This window comes from Micropterus salmoides, unplaced genomic scaffold (genome assembly GCF_014851395.1).
Source record: "Micropterus salmoides isolate LMB-PRFRI ecotype aquatic unplaced genomic scaffold, ASM1485139v1 Ms_hic_scaffold_2, whole genome shotgun sequence".
NCBI classification, from domain to species: Eukaryota; Metazoa; Chordata; class Actinopteri; order Centrarchiformes; family Centrarchidae; genus Micropterus; species Micropterus salmoides.
The window spans coordinates 18,661,435-18,687,728 of NW_024041150.1; the positions used below are offsets into that span (position 1 = coordinate 18,661,435).

Consider the following 26,294-nt stretch of genomic DNA (forward strand, 5'->3'; position numbering starts at 1 on the left):
TTACCTTTATCAATAAAACTGATCTAACGTTAGCCTGCCTACCTGAGCTCAGGTGATTTAGGCTCTTGCCTTCCTGAGGAAGTAGCTAGACTACGTTACACGTGCGCCACGCCGACATTATGCAAATGAAGCAGGACTTGATTTTATGTTTCTGGTGTTTAATTTTAAAAACTCCTTAAAACTCAGTCATCCTGCTGCAAATCAAATATAAAACAAATATATAAAAATAAAAAATATATGTTAACAAAACAGAACATTTTAAATGGTGGCCATACAATTAATTGAATCATAAAAGCTAAAAACCTGTCTTTCTGCTACACACACTTGTTTATTGCTAAATCTTCTCATCTTAGAGTTCCATACACTGGTTTGTCAGAGCTTTTCTATCATACTATTGTATTTGGTCAAAAATAGTAGGACTAGTAGTAAACATGTAAACATAGCCTATATCTGCATCAAAACTCTTAATTCAATCAAATGGAAGGGTTCACTATTGGCCCCAAAACTCTCTGATTGGACATGACTTCACTTTTTTGTCCCACTAGGCCTATGCATTGACATGAAATGATGTGTGTGATCAAATCTTGTACTTGTATTATGTAATTTTTCAATCCACCATTGATTCCATATGACTTCTCTACTGCTGGCATTATCCTAACACAGTCTAAGTCACCAGCCCACAAACCCTCTCACTGTAGAACCAAGAGCAACTCTGCAAGGCTAAAGTGCCAACATGAAAACTTGGAGACTCGTTACAATCACAAGAGCCTCCAAATAAAGACACTTGAATTGGAAAACTGACCTCTTGAAGGGCACACCAGTCACACTGCTGCTCCACGTTTTGCTTTCTAATCGTTGGCTGCATGTTTAGCCAGGTAATTACCTGCTAAGCCTCTGTGACGGAAGGAGGTCAAGAGAGGAAGGAAAAACAGAACGGACAGGATAATGTGCAGCCATTCACAACAGAAGTGGAGCACCGCTCAAGGAGGAAGAGAAGGGCTGTGCTGCTCGGCTTCTTGTTTTCTTTTCTCACCATTTAGGAAAGGGCATTAAGGTAAGTACATTGCAGTGAAGCAACTGGATTCATATTTAAGATGTTGGAGATGGCTGGGAAATCAAAGATCTGCAGTGAAACCACCAAAGAAATAACTTTAACATTGAAGTACTTTGATAACACCTGATTTTAATCCTCTCCTAACCTTTCCTTTTGCATGTATACACTGTAACTAGCAGTAAATGTTACCATTGGATTCACAGTGTATGTCTCTGTTTATCCACAGCATGTCCAAGGCGGGAGAGAGGACGCCCTCTACAACTTCAGTCAACTCAGCCACATCAGACGGGTACGTTTAGATTCACATATAGTTCTCACAGAATTTGTGTCTGAGTGTGACAGACAATCAAATTTTCAGCCATCCTTTGTATGAATCCCTGATGTATTCAGTTGACCTACCACCAAATATATAACCCAAGAGAAACATGTTAAGTAGGTATTTCTTATCTGTAGCAGTAAAGTTCATGTGCCAATGCTGCTGATATGTATTGAGAAAACCTTCCACTGTATAATCAAATCTAAGTTGACATGTAAGGTACGTATTCTCCCTTTTGGTATTTATTATTGTTTGATTTTTCCACGTTGTAGCAAAGATAGTGCCCCCACGGACACACCACCAGGTTCAGTCTCTGAAACGCCCAAGAAATCATCAAAGAAGGTCAAGAAAAACACAGAGAGTATGAACAAAGTATACAACTCTGTGCTCAACAGTGTATTTGGGGCGGTAAGTAGCAGACACTCTCATTTTGTTATTTAAACGTTCAGTAATACCGTACAGTTGAAGTGGATGTGAGGATCCTCTTCTTGGCTATGATGGTACATGACCTCTGCTGTGGCCTTCTACCAAAATCTATAATTTATATGATTAAGATCTAAAGGCATAGATCTTCACAATACAGCGGATGCTCGTTACCATTTGAAGGTACTGTCAGAGACTGTTAATGTCAGACGTCAAAAGTGAGGTGGAAGTCAGGCAGAGTACTTCAAGTTTCGTTCCTGGTCTGCCTTGAGCTTTCACTAAGCCCTGTGTCTGTAGTATTAGGGGCTCATTAGTTGAGGCTTACTGCCGCACTTGATTAGTGTTATCCAAATGAAGAGCACTGCAAAAACACATGGTTGATTCAAAATATTTGCCTTCTGCTATTGTACATATGTTGAAACTGATTTATAAACATGGTCATACCTGAGAATTGTCGTGTGTGTCCACTTCTGACATTAACATGCATCATTTTAATATTCATGCTTATATTATTACTTAAAAATAATGGTGTTAAGATACTTTGTTGGTATTTGATATTGCACAGTGCAAATGTATCTTCCTAATGACAAAAATAGATTTGTATTCCAACGCTTTTGTTTTTTGTTTCTGCAGGACAGAGAATTAGCTCAGGCTGAGTTGGACGGTAAGTGTTACATTAAAGAAGATAACAGATATTACAAGTGTTAACATATTAATAGTTGCATCCCAAGTAGTAGTACCAGAAAGCCTAAACACCCTCTGTCAGTATTTCATGACTGAAATGGTTAATCAAACAAGCACATTGCCATGCATGTTGATCAGTTACTGTTATAACAAACTCACACTCATGAAGCAGTATTGATTTTTTGTTGATTCATCATTCCAGTGTCTCTCCTGCCTCTCTTTTCCTGCCCATTTTTCACATTCATAAAAACGCTCCCTTGTAACTGACTCTATAAAGTTTACAAAAGCAGTCTTTGAATTTATATGGAACTGGACTGAAACCTAAAAGGTTTGTGATGTCTGTGTGAAAAAAAATTCCTCTTAACTGTAATTCAATTAATTCATCTTCTTCAGAAACACTGAAAAAGAGTTGACAAATGAATTTTTTACTCTTACTTGGCCATTCATAAGATTAGATTACTGGACTAGAACAGACTGCTTTCTTTCCCCAAAACTGGATTTTCTGTTCTGTAATATTTTAGAACTTAGTACTTTTAGGATTGTGACGTTGCACCAGTGGCATACACTCAACCAATTCAACCTGATAAACCACTTCTGGAACTGCTGTAATCTCGCTGTGGTCTCTGACTTTTCTTGCAGAGCTGCAAGAGGCCTTCAAAGAGTTTGATTACGATCAAGATGGATACCTGAATTACAAGGATGTGGCTGAATGCATGAGGACCATGGGATACATGCCCACAGAAATGGAGCTGCTGGAGATAGTCCAACAAATCAAGATGAGAAGTGAGCTGATAAGAGACCCTTTAAAAATTATACAGAATACACACACAATAGATAAAAAGGCGTTTTATTTTTTATTATTTTTCCATTTTGTGGCCCTTGACATCTCTCCTCTCCACAGTGGGCGGGTTAATGGATTTTGAAGACTTTACTGAACTGATGGGACCCAGGATGATGGGAGAGACTGCTGACATGCTGGGACTCAAGGAGCTCCAATCGGCCTTCGTACAGGTCAGTCAGCTGATGATAAAACAATCCATGTGGTTGTTAACTACCAGCGAAAGGAAAGTAAGGAAAGTCAGCCAGATGAATTTTATAAACGTGAGCTGATATATCAGACATAAAAATAGCCAATCTAAACATAAATCAGGTTGAATGCACCTCATTATTTGAATGAAAAGCAAAAAGTATTAATAATAGGATCAATTACAAGTTAAATTGTATAGAACATGAACTCCTGTTAATTTGGGGAATTTCGTTGCATTTATCCTCCACTTTGACTTACTGACATTTCCAAAGTAAAACCACCTCATGTTGTCAACCCATTTTCATCACTTTCTCTTGTTTCTAAAAGTTTGACCTCGACGGAGATGGAAAGATCAACCAGGATGAGATGAAGGAGGCGGTCAAGACGATGCTGGGAGAGAAGCTGAAGAAAGGAGAACTGGAGGAGATCTTAAAGGAGCTGGACATTAACGCAGATGGAAACATTGACTTTGAAGGTGAAAATAAGCAAATTTATGCGGTTGACTTATTAACCTGTGTGTGTGTGTGTTTCAGATAAAGTCACCACTGACTCGTTTTGTCTTCTTTCTCCTCCTCTTCAGAGTTTGTGATGATGCTCTCCATCCGTTAGCGGCTGAAGAGCCTGACGAGGACAGGAGGCACTAATGCTTCAGAATCAGTCCACAAAGTTAATCCTACGAACAAATAGTAATTTGGTAATGTTTGTAATGTAGGTATAGACTTGTATGTCATGTGTGCCTGACTCTAATTGTATGAACAGTCTATGACTCCTTATTGTAGTTTGTTGTCTTGTTAGACAGATGAATCTTTTGCAGCGATATAACATGTAAATAAGACTGAAAACTTTTGCTATTTTAATAAAGAAATGAAAATCATGTGAGTTTTCTTCACTTTCATTTCAACAGCATGACACTATTGTAACATAATTGAATTGACTGATCACATGAAAACCTCTCAAACAGACTTACTTCCAAAAACAAGATTTTTATTACTTCCAGGTCGTTGTCAGACAAAATGGAAATGATAAAGTAATTATCATCTAGAGAATATAAGTTAAATATAAATTAAATGTCAGTTGTTAACAACAATGCAGCTTTGAGCTTTGTCAGGTCTACTGTCTGCAGAATTGGTAAAGCGTTTGAGCATCCAAAACCACGGCGCAGGTGTTTCAGGAAAAAAGGTCACATTTCAGAATAAAATCCCACATCAGGCCAACATTTGATGGCGGCACTGGAACCAACCACAAGCAGAACTTATCTCCTATTTGAAAATCTAAAAGCTTAATACTACGTGTAGCCTAATCTGCTTATTATTATAACATCAAACTGTTTTTGTGCACGCAATTCAGAAAGATCTGCAACATGCAGCACATGTGATCGGCTGAAGTCTCGCCGTCAGACAGGAAATGGAGAGATACTCCTTTACTCCTAAAAAGCAAAAAGTCACACTGGAATCAATGTTTCACATGGAGGAGAAGAGATGGATGAGACGCTGCCGTCACAGGAGTCAGGAGCTGGGCTTTCACGAATGCACTCACAATTTACACCTGTCCGGGGAACTGTCTGGGTTTTATTCTGCACAAAACAGATTTGAGTCACATTCATCTTGTTCACACTTGGCCACAAAATAACTTGTTAAAAAATGTTTGTCAGCCTTCAATGGAAAATTCCAAGAAAAGGCTGTTCTACTGTATGTGCAGATAAGAAAAACCCCGACATCTCTCACATCAGTATATCACTCCTCACCAAACAAATTAACTTAAAAATGTCTTTCTTGGCCAGCTACTAAAAAGCTGCCAAAACTGTTCATCATGACATTTAAGACACTTCCCCTCGATTAGCAAGAAGGCAAATATTGCACTCTGTCTTTGAGTATGTCTAAATTCATCTCAAAATTAGAGATAGATTTGTCTCAAAACTGAAAAATCATGCTTGGGCAAAGTAAAGACTCTCTACATTACGTCTGTCTCCGAAAACTTTGACTCATCTATTTCTTCTCCTCTTAGGGGAATGTTTGCTCTAACGTTTTAAACGTTATGACGATCAGAAATACCATCCAGAAAGCAGATTTTGTAAACAAATGCATGTAAGTCTTCCTAGCACGAGAGAACGAGTTACTTTGAACTTACTTTTGTGCACTCACATTGGCAGGGTCGAGGGTATTCAGGCGTCCCCAGGATGACACACACTAAAACTGGATGCACTCACGATACTGTAGGGTAAGATGCTGCTTTGGATCAAAGCCCATACCGAATGGTTTAAGAATGCATGTTGTGTCATTTCCACAGCTTTGTGAGACTATTAGGGATAGATTCAGCAGCTTCGTACCGTATGCTGATGGGATTTTTTTGAGTATTTGTGGCAAGTTTGGACCAACATCATGCATGAGCGTACTGTCCAATGGTCACACTGCAGTCACCCAAAATCACATCACAATGTCCTTCGATGCACAGTCCAAAACACAACAAGCAAGTGGCTACAACACCTACACCTCCTGTCTTTCTGTCAATGCCAGTCTCTACATGCTATCAAACCTCTCACTTTATTTCCCTTCTTCTTGTAACTACTTCATTCATTTCTTCTTTTCGCCCCCTTAAATGGTAGATAGATAAAGATGGATAAGCTTCTTCTATTTTGTCTACCCACAACTCACAGTGTCTCCACTGAGCAACAGGAGAACTGCTTGGCTAGCAAGACTCGTTGACGACCTTCTGTCGTCTACAGCTCGTTGGTCAGCTCATCTGCAAATTCAGCCATGATGTCATGCACCCAGATGTCCCTTTCTTCCTGTGAAGTGTCGACCAGGAAGACTGTCAACTTCCTGTCCCACGGGTTGGCGGCTTCCTGTACGGCCTCCAGCTGGGCCACAAGTGGTTTCTTCTCCACGTGGTTCCTGAAAACGATGGAAGCTTCCTCCGACCACTGCCTCGGCTTCACTCCTGCGAGGGAGACATGTTTGAATGTAAGGCTCACTTGTATGATGATATGTTCGCATTTAATGCTACATAAAAGAAATGCCCGGTAGACACTTCGCTTGCTAGGGTCATAGCCATTTGAATTATTTGCTAATGTGCTCACTGACTAAACGTCGTGTTTAATTAAAATACAGAAACAGAAAATGGAAGAGTGGGGACAGGCACCAAAGGAAACTGGGCCAAATTGTAGATGCATCAAGAGATGCTTCACTCCATAGCTAAAACTAAACGTTAAACACGCAGGGTGAAAAGAGGTGCTGCTGTACACACCATAAATAAAACGATGAACCTGAAAATGAGCATAATATGACCACTTTAAATAAATGTACTTAGAAACATTCCACCGCTGGAGTTCAGACATGACCTTAGTAACAGCCATTAGACTCGAGCTCTGTGTGGATGTCCGCTCTACTCACCAGCCAGCTGAGCTGTGATTCCCTGGAACGGCAGCTGCCTGAACTCTTTGATCAGAGGTCTGAGCTGGGTGCAGCTGACCAGCTCATGTTTGCCGTAGTCCAGCTCGTACACAGACACCAACCCATTGGTCAGAACTCCCTTCACCAACACACGATGCCAGCTGAGAGAAGAGGAGGAGGAAGAGTTGATATAATTAGGCAAAGCACAACTGCTTCACAACAGACAGAAACAAGGCACAAATGCACTAAATAATACTTTTTAATAATAGTCTGGCTTTGAAACAGGGCTGTTCAATGTTTAGAAGCAGTATCCAGACTGGTCAAGGTCTTCAGAACATATCTAGACCATATTTTTCAGTTGTGCTCACTGTTTTCATAAAATGAAATCAAATCATTGCTTAACTCACTTGTTCTCCACTTTAGCAGCGTAGATCTGATTCTTCTGTATGTTGAGTGGTTTCTCCTCAGTTTTATTGTAGTAGAGAATCATCTCTCCCATCAGCACCACCAGTTTGTACATATCTCTCCAGGGCTGCAGCACAAAGTGGCCGGGATGGCACGCCACTGATACATAGACGTCCACGTTGTTTCCTGAGAAGAAAAAGACAGACATGAGAACACGAGATATTCTCCGCTCCAGTGAGGCCAAATACTGGCCTGAACTGACACTAATACATACACAGTTGATTTAATGAATATTTTGTCTTTAATGGCTAGGATGCCCACTTTCTTTATTACCTGTCGGGGGCAGATCTAGTAATGGTGGCAGCTGGAGAGAAGATTTAGGGGATGACGGTGTCTCTGGTGGGCTGGTGGTGGTCGTGTTGCCACCTCCACCTCCTCTGGGTCCTGATAGAGCCCTCTTGAGGTGAGGCTTGGCTGGGACAGAACTTGACACTGGACTCCCATTGGTGGAGTCACTGTTGCTGGAAGTCTTGGAGGATAAGCTGGCTGTGGAGATCTTGGCAGGGCTGTGGAATTAAATTAACAAACAAGACATTTAGTGTGTGAGGTATAACTCTTGTAATAATACAGGTGAACATAAAAGCAGCAGAGACCTGTGGCTCGTCAGGAAAACATCCGGTCGCTTTTTGAACAGGTCAGACTGGGCCATCTGATGGTTGAGGCTGCGGGCCGGGTCGTGGAAGTTCTTGTCGGTGAAAAGGTGGACGTAGATGCAACGCTTGGTATCATCTGCTTTGGCAACCTTCGGGGGGGAAATGTCAAAGTGAGTGTGCAGGTACATAAAGAAGAAAAACAGAGGGAGGCAGGATGCAACAAAGCAGAGAAGAGAAGGACAAAGATCTATAAACATGGTTGCCGTCGGACATGAGGAAAATACTACTAGTAGTCATGAAGGCATATTTTGAGTGATTTCTAAATCAAATCATTGTCGCCATCCATCTCATGACGACAAACAAGACTGAAGTCAAAGAAACTGTGTGTTTTATGTTAAGGAAGAAGGCAATTTACCTTCATGCTACAGTCTGTGGTGTTGAGCACTTTCTCTCGAAGCCATTGGACAGCATCCGGAGTCCAAGATCCGACACTGACGGCCAGGTCTGCTAGACAGCACTTCACAGCCTAAACACAGTTAGCCGGATGTCATTATCTCAGATAATCCGTAGGTCTGTAATAATGAAGCTGCCCTCACTATGGCAGCACATTGACAAAAATCCCCTATGAACACATCATTGCTCTTGACTGTTTTTCACACTGCACTTTGAAGACAAAGACGCTGACCTGTGGCGGGATGGCCATAAGATCACGGAGGAACGGCGGTGGGATCTCTCTCAGCTCAAACACCTCTACAGAAGCCTGGACACCCACATCAATGAACATGATGTCGAGCACTCTGCTGCCGTGAAGGTTGGTGATCTAAAGACAGAAACCCAGCGTCAAAGAATTACAACAAAAGCCAGGATGGGCACAGCAGTAAACAAAATAAAAATTTTGTTTCCAACCAGTATATGGAGGTACAGAGTATTGTTTATAATGGCTGTTAGATTGTCTTCCTTGTGTGTCTCTGCTGTACCTGTTACCACCTTACATTTAAAATCTAAATCATGATAGGCTTGCTGTGTTGTTGATTACTACAAGGACTACATAGTGAGATTTGTACAGCGCTCTTGGTTCTCTTTAAAGGTGCTATAAAAATGCAAGCTGTTATTGTTATTAGAAAATAGTAAAACAATGTATGCAGGCTATGTGCAGGGAATAAGGCAGTATTTTGGATGGTGATACACTTTTTTTAATCTCAGGGGTAACTACACCAGCCCAATATCAATCATACATAGATTTGTTTAATAATTCAAAGTCTGTGCTGGAGTGAGCGGTGCCATCTTACCTCTACACGAGACCATTTGCCTTTGTAGCGAGCCAGACATCCTTTCCCACAGAAAGGTCTGGATACCAGGAACTCTGATGTCACCTGGAACAGAAATCTGTTTTTATCAAGGAGCCGTGATCATCATATTGTAAAATCTGACAGTACTTCGTCTGGATAGGCGAGGTCATTATGTGCAACTGCTTTATGACTGCAATAAAATAAGCTCACACGGATGTTTCACAGGCCCACCCAGTCTGCTGCAGGTGTATACTGCAATGAAGATTAGGACTTTAGATATGTGGTTACTTGAAGTGGAAAGGGGTAGTTGATGTTCAAAGAAATTAATGTGTTAGAATTATGAATGGTTTATTTAATCCTAGAAGAGTTATGTTACCATCTTACTTGCCTAAATGTATTACAATGGTTGACTGATGACACTAAAGTGACCAACACCAGCAGAGGGAGTTACTAACAGCAAGCCAATGCTGCTCTCAGCTATTAATTACCACACTGGATATTAAATTGCCAAAAGTTATTCTCCGAACCAGACCAGATCATCCGGTTTGTTACAGGTTGTGGAAGTTATCTGTACGAAGTATGTAATGAAAATTACATGTATAAAAGTTGTATTACTTCCCACATGCTTGATGATTTTAAGGACACTGTCATTGGGAACAGATATAAGCCTGCAGGAAGTCTCTAGCTTTGGTAAAATACATTAGCAGACTCTCACGCAAAGCTGCAACTATCAGCTTTAAAGGACAGCAGTGACACAACTAGAAAAAGCATCAGATCCACTGCGCTGCTCACAGATTAAGTGGCTTGGCAATGTCTTAACTCCAGATTATCAGACTAATCTCAATCTGTCCACAACTCCGCCTGAGCACAAATACATCCACAAAAGACATTTAAAATGAATGTGTGATTCCTAGTGTACTCTGTTTCCTCCCTGTGAATATGGCGCCTAGCTAAACATCCTGGAATAAAGACATATACAAACCTTTGGTCAGAAGATCAGTTGAACAGACACACACATGGCAAGGAAGGTATACAGTACATCTTTCTCTATATAATATATACATATATACAGACATATGCTGATGCATCTACTAAACTTAAAGGCAACATGCAAAGCTAAACAAAGAAAAGGCTGACAAGCGAGAACAAACTGAGACGAACAGAACAGAGTGAAATGAAACAAGCTGACAATTGCTTTGAAGACTGGATTAAGTTTAGAGGTGCAGCTGGAAAACCAAAAGTGGGCCTTTAATAAATAATAAAATCAACAACATAAATAGCACTACAGTATTTCCTGCTCCTACAAGAACAATGGCTCTTAAACATGTCATGTTTGTTCTATTAGTGAGGTTCTCCTTGTAGCCTGTGTATTGGCATATTAATTAAAAATTACAAGAATGTCAGTGCTGTCCTCATAACTATGGTTCTATTTGTTGCAATAATTATAATAATTGGACAATAATCAATAAGCTTTTACACTCTCAAAAAGGCACTGAGGCATCAAATGAAACATGGTGTTAACCTGTGAGTGGAAGTATGTCTCTATATTCTCCAGTATTTCAGTCAGCTTGGCAAGGCCTCTGGAGGGCAGCTGGCAGTAGATGGTCCCATCTGAGCAGACGCTGCTGACAGTCACGTTCATATAAGCGCTGTTCACCTATAGGAGAGCCCGGGAGAGAGAGTTTAGTGTTCTGCACACACAGAAACACACACACACACACACACACAAACACTGAACCAACCACCCACACACAGACTCCCCTGTACCTGTAACGGGCTGGCTAGTGTCTTGTCCTGCAGGACTTTCATGCAGGCAGCATTGATGTTGACATCATCATCCTGCGACGTGTCGTACAGGACGACAAGAGGGGTATGCCCTCTCTCTAGGATTTCAGCCAACAGGATCCTTCCGCTTGCCATTGTCTCAAACTTCTTCAGCACGGAAGGCTCCTGGCAGAACGGCTCTAGGCCTGAATACACACACCATCAATTTTAACTAGCTGGTGTGAAAACGGGAGGGTGAAGGACTTTTTAGATGTCCTGATGATGTTTTGATTCAATTCAGACTCACCTGCCAGTTTACACTTGGTCGCCTGGAAAGGCAGCTGGAAAAACTTCTCGTGCAGCTCAAACACTTTGGTTTTGCTGATCACCTCCGAGAAGCCATGATCCACATAGTACACCTGCAGAACCAATTAAAATACCACAGTGATAACTTTTATCTCTTCTCACCTCAAAATCCAACAGTTCACCTGATAACCTCCCCCGTCCTCTGCCTTACAGGACAACTCTGATCATCTGAGTTTGGGAAGATTTCTACACTTGTTTTTAAATTTGTGTTTTGGATCCATCAATTAAAGAGGTGGTATTATGCTTTTTGGCTTTTCCCCTCTCCTTTATTGAGTTATATACCTTTTTTGTGCTGTAACAGGTTTGCAAAGTGAAAAAGCCCAAAGTCCAGCCCAAAGGGAGTTCCCATCTCCCACAGAAAGCTCTGCTCTGAACTGCCTGAAAACAGCTTGTTTGTTGTCCAGCCTTTTCCCTTTCATCCCTGTGACCACACAGGGATGAAAGCTAAATGCACCTCATATATCGCTCGCCAAGCAGCTACTCCGACACGCCCTCAGAAACAGCAGTGTAAAAACACTGAGCTGCAGCACACATCTCTCCTCTCCCTTCCAAACACTAGCTACCCTCCAGGCAGTCAGTGGACATAAAGTTGTTGCTGTGATGTAGAGACAGAGCTCAGTTAGAACTTTATGGATGAAAGATACTTTTGTTACAGATTAATAACTCACCACTCTGAAACTCTTGCTCCAGTCTATGTTGTCAAGCTGGTCGGCAACATATTCAGCTGAAACAAAGACGTGTTTACCGCTTTTCACTGGCCCGCCCTTCTCTGCTTCTGATTGGCTAGTAGTCCTTAACTAGGAACTGCGTATGTGCAACTCCCAACAAAGATCATTTAGAGACAAGATGTATCACTCCATAGCTCTCCAATGTGCGGTATGAAAAAAAAAAGGTGTTTTTTGAAAATTAAACCATGTAAACCTGTTCTGGTACAACCCCTAAATAGGATTATGAACCTGAAAATGAGCATAATACCACCTCTTTAAATAAAAGTGTCCTTGGACATTTCCTTGACTTCTCACCTTAACCTTGTCGGCCATGACCTCACAGACTTGAGCCCTCAGAATCTCCTCCTCCTCCTCGGCCCTGACAGCAACAAGTTGGCCCGAGGATGGAGCAGATAAAGGACTTGGACTGCTTTGATCCAGGCCGTAAAACTCCCTCATTTCATCCTCCATGGACTCCTGGGCCTGGGAGTAACCTTCACCAATGTACCTGAGAGAAGAGGAGAGGCAGACAGTGGACGATTTATTAACTGTCTAGTCTCACGGCACATTCACACACTTCTCTCCTACCTGAGGATAACTCCGTTGGTGTTTGTGGCCTCCACCACCAGCACAGAGGGGTACTCCTCTTTGGGAATCTGCAGGGAAGGCACCGCCTGGTTACTGAGCCTCCTCCCCAGCTCCTTCCTCACCCTCATCTCCTCCTCACTGACCGAGGAGTTCCTCCGATTACAGTTCTCATCCTCTCCTCCTCCTCCACCCCCACTGCTGCTCCTCCTGTACAAGATGGCTCTCTTGGGGTTGTCTGGCATCGGGTAATCGATGGTGCAGATGTCGGAGAGGAGGTGAAGATTCTCCAGGACATGTCCGGGCAGTTTGGTCTTGTAAATAAATAAAATAAAATATAAAAAATATACATTAAGTGCAGCTCACTCCTGAACGTCGTGTCATGTACATGATGGTGTTTCAAAGTGTTACTGACTTTGTATGTGTCCTGGAAGAGCTTGGGCAGCGCGTGGGCCCACAAGCCGTTGGAGTACTTCAGCAGCAGCTCCTCCAGTTTCAGCTTCAGGTCGGGGCTGAGGGTAGCAGGGGAGGAGGGAGGGCTGGGGGATGAGGAGGACGACGGTGGAGACTGAGGAGAGCGAGAACCAGAGCGAGTCAGATGGGTGCTGGGGGGTCTCTGCTGGGTGGGGGACTCCAGCGGTTTTTCTGTGGGGGTCTTTGAAGCCGGGACCGGGACAGATGTGGAGGTTGGGTTAAGGATGGGTGAAGGGGAGGATGTGGTGGTCTGTTCCTTGGCAGGGTAGAGTAGCAGCTCTGATGGGCTGCTGCTGCAGGTCTTCTCTACCTAGAAGAATAAATGCAAAGGACTCATTTCAAACCACTTTTAGAATTGGTATTAGTTTGTTGCAGATGGGAGTGAGATTACCCTCTGCCAAGAAACAACCTTCATCTCTGGTGAACTCATTAGTCAGTGGCTCCCAAAAAGAAATTCCTCTTTATTTTTCCCTCTGAAGCCAATTTGTAATTTGTGCTATATGAATAAAATTAACTAGTTATTTGTGGTCTAATGTGGCAGCACATTATTTAAATAAAGTCTGAAAGAAAGAGAGAGACAAAAAAACCCTGGAGATTCCAAATTCAAACATCTGGCCATTTATATACTGAAGTTTCTCAAATTAAGTTAAGGTTACATATACTAAATACTGCTGAAAATGGTGTGCCATATTTCCAGAAAGAAAGACAATGTCTTTATTTTGGCCAGTATATTTTTCACTTGACCAGCCCTGGTCTGGTGACCAACACAACATGCAATAACTGGGACACTTCAACTGTGCATTATTATTTTCTCAGATGTGCTTTTGTGGTTTTTGGTTTTAAGATTTTGTGCATAGTGTCTACATATGCATAACATGTACAATATTTGATAGCATAACCAATGTAATGTTAACTGTACAATTACAAGAAAAATTAAGCATATAAATGTGTACTGTATTATAATTGTATCACAAAAGTAATAATTTAACAACAGAGAAAATAGTTTTAAAATAGTAAAATAACTACGGTAACATAAGGTGTACATACAGTGCATATGTGTGTCCAGGTGTCCAGGTCTTTGATGGCCTCAGTAGGCAGGTCCTGTTTGTACAGCTCTCTGTAGATCTGAGGCAGCTTTGACACCCAGAACCCGTTACTGTACTTCCCCAGGATCTCCCTGATGCGACCCTGGACCTGCTGAGGGTTATAGGGCTTTCCTTTCCCAGGGCTGAGGCTCTCATTCAGATTCAAGGGTGCTGGAAGATTGGACAGAAAAAAACAGAAGAAGAAAAGCGAGATTACACATGGAAGCAACTACTGCTTCTACTTTGATCGTCTTTCCCCTGGAACTTGTGGACTGCATGGCGTGCTTTCCCCCCAAACAAAGGCACTCCAGTCTTGAAAGAGATGGATATACCAGTATCTCACACTGTGAAGCACGGGTCTAAACAGAGGTCTCTCATAATTTCCTCCTCACTTAGGGATGTCTCTTTAGAAAGCATAGGCTCTTAAATCAATCAGTTTCAAACTTTAACAGCATTCCTCCTGGTATGTGCATCAAAGCTATGTAGTTTATTGCATTCCAGTGCTTTCCCCCAGGCTACAGATCATAGCCCTTCTTCAAACAGGAAACATTACAACAAACCCATTTTTAGTTTAGGCTCACCTGATGGCTCATTTATAGCAATGAAAAGACAACCCGTGTCTACAGGAAGTTCAAAGAACCAACTGAGGTGGGTTGCTGTTTGTCCCATCACAAAATTATGAAAGTCAGTAAGAGATGGATGCATGTGATTTGATACTTCAGCACAAGATACTACAGCATGACACTGGAAAACTGTATTTTATTTAGTTGAGTCTTAAATGTAAATGTCTGGTGATGCTTAGAGCAAGTGACTAGCATAAAAAGCTACACAAAATGTATTTTTAGCATAATATAAAGCAGCCTGTCCTACTTACGACCAGTCTGTTGGGAGTTTCTGGAAAGGTGAGCGTGTACCTCCTTCTGAAACCGTGATGGAAGGGTCATCCTCTTGTCTGACCTGGCCATGAGAGAACAGAACAAGGACGATGATTACTTTTTAGGGGCTCTGAAAACTGTGAAGAAGGCAGACTTTTTGAACCTTCGAAACCTACGACATTCTTCATCCACCATCGTAGGGCTTAGTTTTGTTTTTTTTTAAATCCCTAAATTCTGACCTGAAGGCTTGACTAGGTGTGGCTTTTTGCCGCATGTCCGATCCTTAATCTCTTAGTAGGCAAAGCACAGGCTGAGATTTTTAAAAAGGACTTTTCTTTTTCGGTTTGTTCTCAGTACTACAACCCATTAATCAAACTGTCCCCCGTTAGTCTAGAACAATGGGTCGTAAGACACAGCACCCCGGATACTGCATTGCACTGTGTGTAGCATATCAGATGCTACTCCTCGGACCTAGTCATCGACAAATTGAGAATGTATGGAAAGATTTCAAAGGAAGGTTAAAATCAAGGTCAACTAGACTTGGTTGCCCTTGATTTTAACCTTCTTTGGATAACTATGACCTGGGTGACTGAGAATCTATACAGACATATGGAAAGATTTCTCTATTGTGTAAAATATCCCCCTCTTTTTATACACATACATAGCTGAACTAACTGTAATTTCATCGTGTCGGCCTGCTGTTTGGATCAGCCTCCACAATGATACAGTAAATGCTTTGTTTAAACATTTTTTCAGCCTGTCTATCCCCGTCTTGTCTCTCTCTTCAGTCACAACTCCTCCTGGCTCAAACTCACACATAGAAACGGAAGCAAGCAACAGAAGCAAAAAGGCTATTTACTTTGTGACCCTAAAAGGCTGTGAAATGTTTGAAGGACTTTACTATCCATAAATAGATCACAGAACATAATGCCAGCAATCTCCACACTCCATTGACCTACATTAGTTTTTTCTTTGTGGCTGATGGAGGGGCGAAAAGAAATTACAACAGGATCAACCTTCACCGCTGACTCTCTGGACTGAACACAAACCTAATACAATACATCACCTCCTGAAGGACGCCAATGACCAAAGCTGACTTTATTATGTCATTATTGTCCAGTAGAATTAATGCTGAGGTGTCCATAAGTAGCAATGGAGAGGAATTTCTCTATTGGAAGGCCAATTTGTATTATTCCAACTTCCAGAGTACAATAAGTAATGGGAAGAAATTTAGTGCAAGCAGTGTCTGTCAGTTTAAGTTATTCTAAGAAATGTTCATTCATTTTTGACTCTGACTTAAATTCTTACGGCCAGGATAACAAGGACAATTCTCCGTTGGTCTTTAGCCAAGAGACATACAAGAAGAAGTTCTTAAAATGCTCAGAAATAATAGAAAAATTTTAACATGTTCATTTTTATGGGCGGGCTCTAAAGATCTGGCTCTTGAATCAAACCAATGTGAGGATGATAAATTGTTTCAGTTTTCCAACAGGTACGGTTTGCGTTCACAAACGGTCCAGAAATTGTAAACAAAAGGCAACATGGTGGAAATGGCATTTGATTATTGGTAATACAGCCGGTGGGTAAAAAACCAAACCCCTCCAGATTTTCACATGGATATCATATATCATTAAGCACCGTCAGGTTCATGTTGGTGTTGGTCTGGAGTCCATATCAACGTCTCGGTGTCATAACAGATCATACCACGACTTGTTTATGCATTTGCCATACACAGTTTATGGCCACAATTGAAAACATTCAAAAATCATAAAGTTGGCCCTTACAAAAGGCTAGTAAAGGATACAATCAGGCTATGTTTACATAATCTATATGCAGTGTTGGGAAGGTCACTTTGGAAATGTAATAGGTTACCAATTACAACCTATTTATAATGTAAAAGTAGGGTAACTATTTCAATTAATTACTTTTTGATTACTTTTCTAAATTTGTAATGAATGGTGTCAACTGTTAATCATTTTCAAGCTTGAGAGACGCAAGCAGACGCATGGCGCTGCAAATTCAAACATGAGAACCAATCAAAAGCATCAGAATAGCACTAAACTTTACTAAATGGCTGTGGCTAGAACTGGCAAAGAAAGACACTGTGCACATGGAAAAACCTGCAGAGCAACAAAATGAATACTATTCATCATATTATATTCATTTTCCAGAGTAACCCCCAATGTAATCATCAACATTTTCATAAATAACTATTACACATTTTTCTCAGTAATTGTAACGGATTACAGCTACATTTATTTTGTAATTAAATAAGGTAACTAAATTACATGTAACTAGTTACTCCACAAAACAGTCAATATGTATCTCCCCGAATGAATTAATTTATCCATATCTATCCACCAGAGTCTCTGCGTTCAAATCAACCCAAACAGACCGCACCAAGGTGGTAAACACTACAGGGTTTAGGTCAACCGGATCTAACAAGGCTGGTGTGAACCCGCCCTGTGACAACTAGGCAAATTGCATCTGCATCTGAAACAACTGAAACCTCCAACACTGTCAAGTCCAAGCTACAGATTGTGGTTTTCTGGAGCCTGATAGTCTGAAGATTGAACTTTCATTTTGATTTTGCTTACTGCACATTTCTTACTGCACGTGACTTGAGTGTCACCCAAGTTACACAACCTCGCCCTCGTTCTCTCACTAGGTGGAATCAGCATTTGCCTGATCGGCCATAAAACTCTCCCATCCAGGTACAGACGAGCCTCCTTGTTGCATTTCTCCAGTGTTTTGATTTTAATAAAAGTATTGGCTGTCTAATTTTGTTTGCTGAATTTACCACTTGTACTTCCAGGCATCCCATGGTGCACTTGCAGGCATGCACACGCACACACACACACACACACACACACACACACACACACACAAACACACATGAATGATGATAATGCTGGCCTGCCAGTGTACTGTCCAATGGAAGATCTAGAGGGATACAGAGAGATGTGCTGATTCACTCTGTGTCGGTTTAGAAGCGTTAATCTACCAGAGAATAGAGCGGGGATTAGAAAGGGCTCACATCCCCCCTGCTCTAGGCTCGTGTCCCCTGCCAACACACCAGGCTTCCCACCCTGCTTCCCCATTGTGCTGCAGAGGGCCAGTGGCACACTGGACATGGATGGTGACACTGACAGAGGACTGATGTCAGTTGTTTTCACAGTGGACGGACGAACAGAGCCGTGGATGGAATGGAAGTGGGAGAACTAGTCAATGAGCTGATTTAATCTTGATTCATCAAGCAATATCGATACCATCTGTCAGTGCTTCTATTGGCTTCTTCAGTAACATTAAATCCCATTTTCCCTCAGTCCAGGTCATAATGAATGACAGTGTGACTCTGAAGCTAAAGTAACTTGCCATAAGTGTTGATTTTAGAAAAGATACATAGATTTGGGCCAATTACCAGCAAATAAACAGAGATTGTAAGAGAGAGAAGGAAGAATGATGGGGGAAAAATTTAAGACAATGAAAATGTGCAATACATGCAATAGGTAGAAAGAAGAAGTGAGAAAGTGGAGGGAGGATAGATGCGGACAGAGACAGGCAGAGAGAGAACCAGAATAATCCAGGGAGCACATCATCAGCCCAGTGCTGAATAAGCAGCAGCAGGGAGGTTGTTTGCAATCAAAAACCAACCAGAGTTCAAACGGTCTCCCATTCAGCAGGCCTATTCTGATTCAGCTCAGACCACACAGTGTGTGTGTGTGTGTGTGTGTGTGGGGGGGGGGGGGGGGGGGGGGTATGTTAACATTGATTTTCATTGACTTTTGTCTGAAAGTTTGGACCGGATGATGGATGTGAAAATATAAGAAAGTGGTTAAATGCTTGTAATTCACCACTCTTTAATATTTTTAAAATTTATATCACTTTTGAAATTGTGTTTTCAAAGAATTTCAAACGCATGTTGCACTGCAGAGTAAAGCTACAGGAAATGTTCTGGCTTGAGATATGGCTTTTCGGAGCACGTTTGTCATTTCCACATTCCTCTACATGGATTTCCTAAGCAGTGTGGAAGCCTGGTTGGTGACACAAATATGTGGAGACCAAGCTTCAGCTTTGGGATGTGAGCTGTCTTTTCATACTAATGGCCTGCAACAAATATTCTGAATACAAACACCATATTTTGTTGTAGATTCCTTAACGGCAAAAAAAAACCTTTGTTCTATGTCAAACTCCAAAAAATGTATCACAAAAAATCATCTAAATATAAAAACTTGTTTGCAGTGAAGTTGAGCTTGTCTTTGTCTAACTGCTTACACCTAATTAAATCCCAGCCATTGCCCTCACTCACTTCTCTGCAGGTGGGTTCCCTTTCCTGTTGGGTGTGTTCTGATTGGACATCTTGTTCAGGTGTGCCCCAGTCTTGCCCTCTGACTGGCCGTCCCTCATGTCCCTCGCCTGTCTGAAGTCTCCATATCCCGCCCCTCGGCCGCCGCCTCCTCCTCTACCACCGCCTCGCCCGCGGTGGTTTGGCTGCCTCAGAGAGGTTTGAGGTTTGGCTACACAGGAAGAAGGAGAGAGCCAACAAGAGAAGTAAAACACACACACCCTGACTCAGATAAACCTGATGCTGAGACAGGACAGTGTGTCTGTCTGGAGGGCACAGTGTCCAGTATCTGTAGACACAGTAGATCTCAACATCACAGCTCTAATCAGCGGCAACATCATGATATTGCAAATTAAAAATGACACAATTTGAGCAGTTGAGAAAACTCTCCTGTACCTACATACTTGGATTTGTCAGTTTAAACTCCCAATTGGACTGTGTAATAATGGTCAAATGGGGCAAATAATGATGGTAATAATGGAGAAGGTCAAAGAAATACCCCTGTTTGCTTGCTTGCCCAGAGTTACATAAGAAGATCGATACCACTCCCATGTCACTGCATTAACTATGGAGCTGGAGCAGGCAGTCGATAACCTTAGCTTAGTTTAGCAGAAAGACTGGAAGCAGGGGGAAACAGGTAGCCTACCAGCACCTCTAAAGCTCAGTATCTAACTCGTTGGGGAGGAGAGAGAAAACCAGAGATGTCAGGAAGTCACAGCGCTCAAAGAATAGTTATCTACAGCACGTAAGTCCCTGTGAAACCACAGCTTGCATTGATGTTTGGGTACAGATTAAGCAAATAGGAACTTTAGAGGTGCTGGTAATGCATATGTTTGAATTTTGGAGACAGCCAGGCTAGCTGTTAGCCCTGGCTTCCAGTCTTTGTGCTAAATTAAGCTAATCACTGCCTTGCTGCAGCTGCTGAAAAGTTAATGCACAGACATAAGTGATTTTGATCTTCTCACCTAACGCGCAGTGAGAAAGTATATTTCCCAAAATGTTGTTTTGGTTTTTTTTAAACAGCAACCTTCTAAATGGACCTAATGTTATTTTGTGCTATAGTGATTGCTATAAATAGCTGAAAAGAAAGACATCACACTTCAGGAAGCTGTAATTACACTAGAAACCTTTAAGGTGAATAAAAGCACACGTGTAAATATGAAGTGGGTCTCTGCTGGAAAAGAGCATACTATATAATAAAACATACAATATATACTTACACCCTGATAAATAAAAACTATCTCTTAAAACTATCTTAACAATTATCGCTTAAGACTAGTAATATCACTACTGGAGGGGAAAAGTAGGATTATTCTAATATGGCTATAAAAACTAAAACTGTAATCCTTGATAGTCACTGTAGGTTCAGTAAAAAGCCCAAAAGTCAGAGTGCAATTATCCTAACACAGCGCCTACCGGTCCAGCCCTTCATCACTTTAATGTTTCATCATTCAAGCACAGCATGACATCACATTTCTGCTAAGTGACATCACCAGAACGCCTGGTTGTGCACAACCCTTAGTCATTTCACTCCCACACTCCCTCTCCTTTTACAGTTCTTCCTCCTACTGCCTCTTCTTTTACCTTCACTCGATTTCTTTATCTCTCTTTTCCTCTGCAAGATCTGGAACTTTCTCCTTTGTTCTCATCCTCTCTGTTCCTGCTGAATCTCATTAAATCTTTACAGTGACAAAACACCACAAGCAGCTTCATAAAGCCTGCGTCTTTGAAAGTCGTCAATAGGCATTTTCAAATCTAAATCTTATTCTTCTCCCTCTGAGTTGATATGCTACTGATACCCTGTGGAGCTACTGGCAGTAGGTCAATTAATAAATCAGCCATTTAATTTATCAATAAAACTTCCAGACACACACACACACATCACGTCGCAGACACTCAGCACTCACACGCGCAGGCAAGCTAAATCCACATGCAAACATAGGCAAGGACAAGCACACACACACACTCTCAGAGCAGATGCCGCGTCACCTCACCGGCATAGACACACAGTCCCTGGTCTGTCTCTGCCTGAATATCAATATCCTGCTGAGGCGGTGGAGGACAGAATGAGAGGGAGAGAGAGAGAGAGAGAGAGAGATGGCTGATTTGTGAATCAGCTGCTCTTCGCTTGCAGCTGAGTCTCAGCTGCTATGGGCTGCATTAGCCTCAGATCTCAACACGCCACCCCGCTGTCTCCCTCTTTCAGACTCTCTCCTTCCCAGTCATCTGTCCTCCCCCTCCCTTCTTCCCATTTCACCGCCCCCTCTGCTTTTTCTTTTCCTCCAGTCCTCTCGCTGCTACTCCGCCCCTCTCTCTCCTCCCTGCATTGCCACCTCCCACTTCCTCCTCCGCCGCGCTGAGAATATTCCGCAGCATCACACTCTAGCGGAGGTGTATGTGCTACAAAGAAATGTGTGCATGTGATCCTATATGTGTGTGTGTGTGTGGGGGGATTTGAGTGATTGCACATTTGCACCTGTGCATGTATGGGTAGAGTGTGTTCTGGAGCAAATAATGTCATGTACATTTTTTTTACACATATAAACCTGATACACCTGTTTGTTATTCTTAGAAGAAACTGCAGGTCTCCACAGAGCAACAGTTAAAACAGGTCAGTCATTCATCCACAAACTGTTGGGCTGCACCACAGAAAGCATTTGTTAATGTTGCATTGTCACAGTAGTGAAACAGGCACTGGACACGTAGCTTGAACCAGCCTGAAGAAGACTAAATATATATTTCCAGGCTACAGCTTACTGGGGCTGAATTAGTTCGATCAGTCTGATATTTTGTAGTGTAGAAAATGTGTTTAGTTAGTAAGAATAATGCAGACATTATTTACTCAAATGATCTGAGGCAGTGCACAGGGGGCTGAAAGCAAAACTGCTCTGTCATCGTTAATGTGCATGCAGGATGGATTTTATACAGCAAGATCCAGGCCTTTGGTCATTAACAGAATAAGTTGTTGTTATTTGTCCCATCTTGTCAGCAGGGCCACAGCTACGTACCACTGAGGGCACTGGCGTCCTGTGTTGGTTTGGGGAGGGAGGTGGGCCCTTGGACTCATGACTTCAGTATTTCTAAAATTCTGGCCCTGACTGTGAGTGCTGGTCAACACAAACTGACTGAGTCCTTGTCATGAGGCATTTAGTGTCACAACACATGTACTGTAAATCAATGCTGATCAAAAGGCATGCATTTATGCTGAGTTCTCTTTGCTATGTTGTTAAACAGTTTTGAAGAGAGCACCAATGTTGTCGTTCATTCACATTTAAATGATACTAAAGCCCTTTACAACCATGTATTGTTCTATCCCAGTGTTTGGATACACACACAATGGCCCAACAGACACCAGCTTTTCTTGCAGTGCTACAGTGCTGAGCCACAGAGCTGCCAGACTATTGATGATTCTGTCTTTCTAATGTCCATATTTGTCTGCACTTCTTAAATTAAAGACACAGATTACTGATTAAGTCCGATTCAGCCTGCGGTGGACCTCTGAGAACTACAAGCTTTCAAAGATTAGGCATTTTGATTTTAAATTAGCTTTAGACACAATGCATGTATACTCCTTACATTTGATCAGTAGCTGCAATGACATCTAATCCAGTACTTTACTAATTTAAAGCCCCCCTCATGACTCAGTAAATGTCAGCCAGAAACATCTGCGTAATTGGATAGAGCTAAATGTGTCTTCTCCAGAAGAGACTGATAAAAGGGAAAGTCTATAAGATTACAGGTGGTGTGTGCAGTTTGTGAACTGGATTATAGTTTACCGTTGAATAGTGTAATGGTTAACCCATTAAATCCAAAACCATCGCCTTGCCAATCATTTTTCTCTCTAAATGACTTATTAATTACTAATTGTGTGCTCTAGTCTCTCATAGAGAACCTGTGAAATCCCACATGCCCAAAGGCACCAATTTAGCTTGGACTTAAGTTGTTTAGTTTCCTTGTGACTAAAATAGGTGAGAGACTAGTCCAAAGTTTTGCATGTACAAAGGATTCTGGAATGGAGTTCAATAAAGTTGATAATATGTAATATGATCATTATTTTTAAGATAAGCTGAAGAAAATGTTTGTGTAGCTGTATTAATGCTCACTAGCGCCCCAAAACGTTGCTCCAAAATCCTACCATTGAGAACGAGCGGGGCAGCCGGTTTGACCCTCATCTGGGTGTTGACCAGGTGGGGTCGGCCCGTCTTCTTGGAGCTGCGCTGACGAGCCACCACCTTGGCTAGATGGGCCGTGTCGTTGGCCCCTGAGGAAAAACACACCATCTGGCGAGAGAGGGGAATAGACACACAGATACCACTATCAATAAGAGATTCATCACAATATTGGTGAAGGCGGTGCCTCACATTAATCCCCCTGGTGTGCATCTTATCCAAATGATGTACACAGTACATTGGATACATTGTGGCATTGGGGGGCTCCAACACAAACAACTTTAGCCACATAATACCAACATCCCAGAGAAAATACTGGAATCTGAATCATAAGTCTGAGCATTGATGATAAAAAAAAAATAAAAAAAGATTTGTCTTATTTAATCATGGCTGTACACATCTGTCCTTCAAACCAACCATGTTACACCAGCCTCACACACATACCTCTCCAGAGCGATTGCGCTCCATGCGGACTATAGCGGGCATGCTGGCTAGCAGTGCGTCAAGGTGGTTGTGTCCCATCTGTTTGTACGGTATCTGATCCCCGGTCAGCTCCTTGTACTCTGACTGAAGACGGGACAGTGACACTCCACCTTTGTTGGCCTGGAGGACGGCCCGCAGCATTTTCTTCACCACCTCCACGTCAGCCATCTGAAAAGAAAAAAGAAAAGCAATTACATAAATAAGCAAGCAAAGAAACAAAACTAACGCTGGGATAGATTTTTTGAAAGGAATGCTGAATTAATCAAAACAGACTCAATAAATCTATTGACAGATGTAGAGATTGTAAAGAGTATTTACTCTCATATAAACATTGCAAACAAACAGACAAAACTCGTTAAGAATCCAGTAGAACCAATCTGCTGCACTTACGACAAATTCATTTTAATAAACTCTTTGTCAGTTTAGTTTTCCCTAAACCATTTAAGGCAGGAAGTAAGTCTGAGAGAGGCTGCTGCTGATGATGCAAACCCATTCAAATATTCAATAGTCTGGGCATCCTAGATGTTCATCCCATAAGCCAGGGAGCTGACTGGTTAGGCAGGTTTTGATTAACTGCAGATTTCCCAAGCAAACAGCATACACTCAGGCTAAAACCTTGTTACAGAGTAATTAGACAGTCTTGTATAGGCATAGTTTGTTTTTTATCACAATGGTATTTATTTTTCGATATATATAGTCATTGTCTATGACCCAAACAAGCATGGATCTACCACATCTATTCTTCTCAAGGCAAAGGCCAGCTAAATGTCAGTTACAATTCCAATGTAATAATCAATATTTATAAGTGATTTAACTTATCCGAATTTCTCGCCCACAAAGTATTTTGCCAAAGGGCTTTAGGTTTAAGATGTCACTGATTCCCCCAGTTGAACTCCCTGTTTAATTCGGTCTCTGCAGAAAATCACTTTCAGTTTGTCTGCAGCCAAACCAAACCACCCTGCAGAGGAATTTACAAAACTCTAAAAAGTACAAACCTGAGCCATTATTATCACCGTGAAAAGTGTAATAATGCCAACATCTCAAGATGTTAACAAATTCGGTATGGCTTAGACACACAAACACACACACTCAACAAGCAGCTTAAACTTTGCAGAGTTCTGTCCAGTGCAACACTGCGCTTTTTAACAACAAGTGCCCAGCCTGTGGATCCCGTACTGAGCCTGTGGATAACACTGTGATGCAGGAAAAGACGGAAACAAGTGAAATTAACTTGCCAGATTTACTTTACTAGTTATAAGGAACATGTCTGAGGGTTAGATGAGCAAAGGCAACCTGTTGATCTGGCCACTTTCTGCAGCGCCGACAGCAGACAGGACACTGAAACTATGAATGACGTAACACTCCACACCCTCCACCGGGACCCAACTATTTAGATATAGTTAGCTTGTTTTGTTTTCCGTTTTCTGAACAAAACTGTCCTTACATGTTCCTGAAAGATTGAATGATTCCGGCAGAATGTACCGGACCCGGTATATAGTCCGCTAAGGCAGCGATACTGCGCGTAACATCGAGTTAAATCCTCCAGCCACCTCGGGAGAGCGGCTTGTCAAGCTAGCTAAAGAACGCTATCACAAGACCGGAAGTACATCCATCTTGCCTTCACAATAAAACGACAGACACTCGCCGGATATGTTTTACTAGGCATATTAGCCACATGTGTTATTATTTTGAAAGGCAGTACCAGAAGTAAGGTTTGTTTCCAAGTTAGCTTGAAGATAGCTTTCGAGTTATCCCAGCCGGGAGTGCAGAAAGACGCAAAAGACACCCGGCAAAACTTTTCCAGGAGGGAGTGTTATAAATGTCCATGTAAATCAGGGTAAAAGCTACAAAAATATTCTACCTTGCTCTAAACAGACGGGGATGGTGAAGTCGGCACCTGGTCCGGTCGCTGTCAGTGCTGTCACCGCCACAGGGCTGAGCTGCGGCCGGAGCTCCGTCCCAGGACTGTCTGCCAGCCGGTCCAGGCACAGCCTCTCCTCCGCCACCTGATTGGTCGGCTGTGTATGGACTTCTGGCTAATTACACGTCAGGGGCCGCAGCACAACACGGGACACATCTCATGTCCAGAGATCACTGACGGTATTTTTTCTGCAGCAGGCTTCAGTTTTAGTTAATCTCCTTTGAAAAATACAAAACAAACAGATATAATCATCCTTAGGGATACTTTAGGGTTAAATATA

General features: G+C 42.0%; 2 protein-coding genes across 5 annotated transcripts; one reads left to right on the plus strand and one right to left on the minus strand.

Annotated features, from left to right (window-relative positions):
• The first annotated feature begins 423 nt into the window (after nt 1-423).
• On the plus strand, nt 424-4,378 carry si:cabz01076231.1 (calcium-binding protein 2). 2 transcript variants are annotated; one of them, XM_038730495.1, is made up of 7 exons: nt 424-1,054; nt 1,281-1,343; nt 1,643-1,778; nt 2,427-2,457; nt 3,117-3,260; nt 3,379-3,488; nt 3,832-4,378. In XM_038730495.1, the coding sequence occupies exons 2-7, from the start codon at nt 1,282-1,284 to the stop codon at nt 4,039-4,041; spliced, it is 693 nt and encodes a 230-aa protein (XP_038586423.1). In that variant the 5' UTR covers nt 424-1,054; nt 1,281; the 3' UTR covers nt 4,042-4,378. The 2 variants fall into 2 exon arrangements, with proteins under 2 accessions (XP_038586423.1, XP_038586424.1); XM_038730496.1 differs by lacking the exon at nt 424-1,054 and having other exon boundaries at nt 1,282-1,343; nt 3,832-3,979; nt 4,085-4,378.
• A 93-nt stretch (nt 4,379-4,471) lies between these two features.
• tdrd7b (tudor domain containing 7 b) lies at nt 4,472-26,173 on the minus strand. 3 transcript variants are annotated; one of them, XM_038730490.1, is made up of 20 exons: nt 25,955-26,173; nt 24,055-24,261; nt 23,577-23,721; nt 19,406-19,613; nt 15,096-15,178; nt 14,184-14,392; nt 13,078-13,446; nt 12,666-12,976; nt 12,393-12,585; nt 11,312-11,423; nt 11,008-11,210; nt 10,763-10,897; nt 9,241-9,324; nt 8,637-8,771; nt 8,367-8,477; nt 7,952-8,100; nt 7,632-7,864; nt 7,301-7,484; nt 6,894-7,054; nt 4,472-6,441 (listed from the first exon to the last, which is right to left on the minus strand). In XM_038730490.1, exons 2-20 carry the CDS (start codon nt 24,259-24,261, stop codon nt 6,221-6,223), a joined length of 3,453 nt encoding a protein of 1,150 aa, XP_038586418.1. In that variant the 5' UTR covers nt 25,955-26,173; the 3' UTR covers nt 4,472-6,220. The 3 variants fall into 3 exon arrangements, with proteins under 3 accessions (XP_038586418.1, XP_038586419.1, XP_038586421.1); XM_038730491.1 differs by lacking the exon at nt 25,955-26,173 and adding an exon at nt 25,538-25,660; XM_038730493.1 differs by lacking the exons at nt 23,577-23,721; nt 24,055-24,261; nt 25,955-26,173 and adding an exon at nt 21,436-21,661.
• Between the last annotated feature and the right edge of the window lie 121 nt (nt 26,174-26,294).